The sequence below is a fragment of the Asterias rubens genome, chromosome 8 (genome assembly GCF_902459465.1).
Source record: "Asterias rubens chromosome 8, eAstRub1.3, whole genome shotgun sequence".
Classification (NCBI taxonomy): Eukaryota; Metazoa; Echinodermata; class Asteroidea; order Forcipulatida; family Asteriidae; genus Asterias; species Asterias rubens.
The window spans coordinates 21,577,886-21,583,862 of record NC_047069.1 but is presented as its reverse complement, the minus strand read 5'-3'; the positions used below and the strand labels follow the sequence as shown (position 1 = coordinate 21,583,862).

Genomic DNA, 5,977 nt, shown 5'->3' with positions numbered 1-5,977 from the left:
CAGCATTAGCGGATACGAGGAACCCGTCAGAATGCTGCTCCCAGTGCAATGTAATCTCTGTATTGCTCAAAGTCACTGGACACCTTTGGTTGTCAAAGTACTGTATTTTCACTTAGTGTTTCCAAACATGCATAAAATAACACATTTTTACTCATTTGGTCATCGAAGTTGCAAGAGAATAATGAAATTGTTTTGCTTTTAGATGCCTAAAAAATGACTTCACGCGAAGTCTTTTTAATATTTTGATGAGAAATTACATCTTTCTTAAAAACTAGTTTATATCAGAGGAAGCCGTTTCTAACAATATGTTATTCTATCAACAGCTACAAAGTAAGTTTTTATGCCAACAATTATTTTGAGTAACTGCCATAAGTGTCCAGTGGCTTTAAAACCGACAACACAGCTTCGCTTTAAACAAAACAGAAAACCCAATAGACTCATGAAAAAAATAAGACGAGGTGTCGAACTTAACAGATACAAGAATGACCCATTGTTTTATATGAAAAAAGTCGAATACAAAGTCGCCCCAATGCATAAGGCGCCCCTCCGATACAATATTACCCCTTCTCAAAGTCGCCCACTGAACAAGTTGCCGCCGACTCAGTCGCCCCTTAGGATTCGGAAATTATCCCTAGCTCCATAAATTCCCATATCACGAAAGATGTATCATTATCTCATCTAGAGCTTACATGGAAATTAAATTGATACATGGGTTTAGTATCCACATTGCATGGTTTTATTGGCGACTCAAGTACAGCCCTTTATCACGCATTGGTAAGTCTTGATGCCGAAACCATGAATTAAGAACTAGGTTAAGACTCACCGGACGGATTGCCTGAAGATGTTAATTTGTTTCCGATACTAACGTGTTCTCAATATACGCCGTCCATTTAACATGATTCGCTCCTAACCAATCAAAGTAAATTCGAATGTTGGCGTATCTTTTGAAGGCCAAAATTATGATCGTTATTAAAGTCGACGTAAAGCGCAGAGTTTGAGATTTTCTTAGAGGTTTCTGGTAGGATTTCTTATTCAATGTAAGGCTAGAACGCTTAGAACACTACCACTCACGGGTAGGGGCTTAGGCCGTGTCCCAGACGGCGACTTCGGCTAGAGCTACGGCTAGATCAGCGCGTCTGTCTATTCCTTAACACAGGCAGACGCGCTGATCTAGTCGTAGCTCAAGCCACAGTCGCCGTTACGGACACAGCCTAAGTGTCTTGAATCAATATAAGGTATATAGCTCACACATGTATGCTTTCTTTAAATTGTGATGCTACTGGTACGGTATGCATTCCCTCTAGCAAACATTATACGTCATTGATCATGTCAATCAAGCGATTGCTCACTTGTAGGTTTAACCTTTTTGTGTCAAGATAATGTAGGCTACGACAACACTAGCACTGCAATAAATCATACGATACAGCACCTAAAGTATTGCAACGGATCAAGATAAGGTTTGCCAACTATATTATTGCAATGTATCAACGGTGTGCAATGAATCAAGCTAAGGTATGGTAACAGCGTTGCAATTAATGAATAAAGATAAGGTACAGTCACTAGTAAGGTACAGTCACTAGTATGCAATTAATCATAAGGTCCGACAACTTTGTTATTGCAATGGATCATTGTAAGGTACGGTACCTGTAGTGTGCAACGAATCGAGTAAGGTACGGTTGGTTGTATTGCTACTAGTGAATCATCATATGGTACCTGAGTAGTAAACAATGAATTAAGGTAGCTTATCTAGAACTGCAATTAGTGAATCAAGGCATGGTAAGGTTCAGTCTCAGGTATTACTAAGGAATCATTGTAAGGTAGAGAACCTAGTTTTGCAATTAGTGAGTCAGTATAAGGTACGATCCTAGTTCATAAAACAAAGTGTCCATCGCATCTCAATCACCAGGGTACGGAGTTTCAGTTTTTTTCTCTTCACGATTACATTGTATAGGTCTTGCACCATACCTTTAAGTCGGTGCTATATCAAACGCCGCCAGAATGGTTTTGCCCGAGGTGTTTTTACATTTATACTTCAGTCGCTTTACACATGATTTTATTTTACCGAGTTCCTGTCTTTCAATGTTACCGATCAATACAGTCATAGAACGAACACTCGGCAAGCACGTTGCACGGGTGAAAAAAAAACCCCAAACAACTAGGGCCTTAAAAGCGATCTCCAGCAATGTGCTTTTGAAACGTGCGGCCAATTTGATATGGAATGCTCACATGTTTCTTAGATATGACTTAAATTAGTTATTTATTAGAGCCATCTTTTAAGGGTAGAGAATGTTGATTTGGTACAGTCGTCAAGATCTGATGTCAGGGCACTTTTAAGGAAAATGTTCTGTTTTCAGGTGTGCTATAAACTGAGAAAGACTAGGAGAATTGTAACAGACGTTCGTGTGGCATTCATTCGGAACCAAATATTATGATTTTTTGCGAGATTTTGTTTATGACAAAATAATCTCTTGGACTCATGTTTGATGTGCTTTGGCATGGCAGGATACTCATTATTATTTGTACCCGTATACACCGATGTGAATTAAACAGTGTACACTCAGTACTTTCCGATGCCCGTTGAAGACAACTTCACAGGCCAATCACTGATTATACAATTCTTTATCTCATCAAGTTTTAGATAAATAACTTCACAACGGTGTAAGTGTAACAAAATTATTGTTCTTTATCCCCGAGGATTCTGTTTAGTTTATATAACATAACAACAAATGTGACCCTTATTGTGTCGTCTTTCGTTCATATTTTGATACAAAACACAGCTTTATTTCCTTCTGCAAAAGCGAAGGTGGTATCATAGATTTGGAAAACAATATCTAAGTGTATTAACCTAACTGTTTCGCACAATAGCATATTTACATTTATAGCACAATAGTCACAAATCTGTTACAATTTATAAAACGCAGTCATGTAAAAACAATGACAAATTTGGACCAGCCTATTTCATCGGCTGCAAGCATCAATTTGTCTTCACGCATAATTAGCTGTTTGACTTTAAATATCTCAAATTATGTAGCGACACTTCTGATCAACAAGTCCAGTCACAGCGCAGAGCTTGTGCCTTTACACGAGTGAGAAGAGAATGTTCTTATTTGTTCAAGTGTGAAAAAAATATTGAATGTCAGCCACGGCTCGTTTGGCGTATAGCTGTCATTTTTTACTTTTATTTATTTGACCGTCATGAGTCATACAGTCAAAAGAAGAGTCGTCATGGCGACTTGGCAGGTATATTGATTGAATTCACCATTATTAAAAAGCACAAGGAGTTTTGGGCAGAAGGTAAAAAAACACACGTGATTAGTTCGCATTAAACGTCAATGAGCTATTTTGAGATAAAGTTGACACAATATTATGATACTGCTGGGTTTAGGCAAATTTGTCTTTATACACCCAAACCTACTAGCAGTGTACTCCTATGTGCGCCAACCATATCTCAAAAAGGCTTATGTAGTTCACGAGAATAGCAGGATTTTTACTTAAATTTTGTTTGCAACATTGGATTGATACAACAACAGTTTTATAATTTGGAACAGAACAAGAAATACGACCATTGACAAAAGCCTCGCTTGTTGCTGTCTGCAACATGTTTCTGCGTATACATGTACTTCTTGAGTATATACTTCCCATAACAATACATATGCATACATACACACCGCCATGGGGCCTTTTGAGATTTAGAACATTGAAATAAAATACCATTACCATAAAAGCTTAGTATTTACATTACGTTCTGGTTCAATGAGACCATCTCGTCCGAAGCTCCCATGTGTCCTTACATCTTCGACTCATGTGCCCTGGTTGTCATGGTTCCGCTTCTTCCGGTGCTCCCCGGAGTAGCATTATCGGAACCTTTCGGACGTGGACGACATGCGGCCGGAAGGAGGGCAATTTGAAAAGCCTCCCTGTACCTACTGCTAAGGACGGTGTATATGATAGGGTTGATTATTGAGTTGAAGTAGGAGGCTACCCGGGCAAAGTAAGCCAGACCCTGACGGGCGTCTAGGGGAATGATGTACACCGCGCCTCGTACATTGGCGACGAGGTTGAAGATCGACATAAACTCGAACGGTGCCAGGAGGGCGAATAAAGCAACGCCGTTGATGACTAACATTATAGCTACTTGGTTCCGGGTAGAGTCTTTGGCTTTACGGTGGTTAGAATGAGTCCGTTTGATGGACTGATCTAATCCTCGGATAATCTTATAGTACAGAAGTGTGTTCCCGAACAGTGAGAGGAAAAACGGGACAGTTTGTGTAGCGTACGAGTAGCAATCGGCCCAAGCAAAGTCGGACAGACAAGCCATTCGTTTCTCAGGCCACGTTGAGAAGGTAGGTGTTGCCGGCCAGATGAAGCAACGGAACTCTTCTTGACTGAAGCTGACTAGGAGAGAGGCCGAGAGTAGGCATGAGATCAAGGTTGATAAAAACACATTAGCAGCAACTCTCAATTTGGTATCTCGCCGTCTGTGAGGGCGGCACACCCCGTTATATCGTTCCCAGGACACCAGCGTGATGAAACAGAGAGACACAAAGTACGATGTATTTACCATGAATTGATTGAGCTGGCATCCCGATAAGCCTAGGGGAGAATCATCGGCGTATAAGGGCGACTTGGCATAAGCCCAGATTTTACTACCAATAGCGAACACCAGGAATATTATATCAGCTACTGAAAGACCAACGAGATAGCAGTTGGTGACAGTCCGCATTCTAGGAATGCGTAACACAACATATATAAAAAGAGCATTGTCAAGGACACCAACAACAAGTACAATAGGTAGAAACACCGAGTGAAAGAAAGCGTCACCTGGTGTGTAGGAAACCAAATTTTTAACATAATCATCTTCCAAGTTTGAAAAATTGAAGCATAGTGATCCATCGTAGAATGCATCCAACGATGCATTAACTACACCAGTCACATTCACAGCACTGTACGAACCCATGGTTGTTGCGGTATCGCTAGTAAATATCACCATAACTGAAGTGTCATTTTCTCCCACTGAAACTTCGGATCAGTTCGCCTTTTCAAATCAACATCTCCTTCGGAACAGTTCACCTTTTCAAAGTAACATCTCGGTCGGAGCAGTTCGCGTTTTCAAACCAGTATCTCCTTCTATGTGCTTTAAAGTGGTTTATGGCTGCAGTTTCTCAGTCTTGTCGTTGACAGACGCATTACGCCACGGTCGTGTTCTTAATTCTCTTTAGTCGAACTGGCACAAAAAGACATCTACATCGAGGTTGAGATAATCTGTCTCCCACCAACGTAATTCGATCGTTGACCATTCACTGTAGACTAAAAACACACGTTTATTGTACAGCTCGTCGCAGTGTCACTTTCATCGTCTGTTTTAATTCTACACACAGCGCAATCCAGCGAGGTGTATCGATGCCAAGGAAAATACATCGCTATGGGACTTGGTGATCGCATCCTTCTCGGCATTCCTGCCTTCAATGATTACCTGTAGGAAACGGAGCCGCTTTTTATTAAAGCTCAAGCGCGCGTTCTGATTGGTCGTACTATCTGGTGACGCGGTGACGGTTGTATATAGGCTACATTAGCATGCCCATTGCCTAGCTATTTTTTAACCAATCAGTGAGACTGGTGACATAGAATTGAATGACGTAAGCTACTGCGTCATTTTTGGACTAGGTTTGGTTTGATTTCATTTTCAGTGTGTGTTGAAAGAGCGCAGCTATTTCTTTGTCTCCAGTGAGGGGAAAAACACCGCTTCAATAGATACATTATTCTAGTGTGATAATAAAACAGAATCAATACAAATAGTATATTAACTCTAACATTTACAAATTCCCTAAAATCAAAAGTCATACTCTCCAAGTCTCGCCGTCTGAATTAAGTCAGTGCAGTGCAGTCATGTTTATGAGTTGAATAAATCAAATTTATCACGAAGGTTTGTTGCACTGCAAACGATTAATGAGACAGTCAATTGATGGAAAAGTGCAAA

General features: G+C 40.4%; 1 protein-coding gene across 1 annotated transcript; it reads right to left on the bottom strand.

The window, feature by feature from the left end:
- Positions 1-387: 387 nt before the first annotated feature.
- Positions 388-5,447, bottom strand: LOC117294069 (somatostatin receptor type 5-like). Its single transcript, XM_033776587.1, has one exon. It carries the CDS (start codon positions 4,988-4,990, stop codon positions 3,788-3,790), a length of 1,203 nt encoding a protein of 400 aa, XP_033632478.1. The 5' UTR covers positions 4,991-5,447; the 3' UTR covers positions 388-3,787.
- Positions 5,448-5,977: the final 530 nt, after the last annotated feature.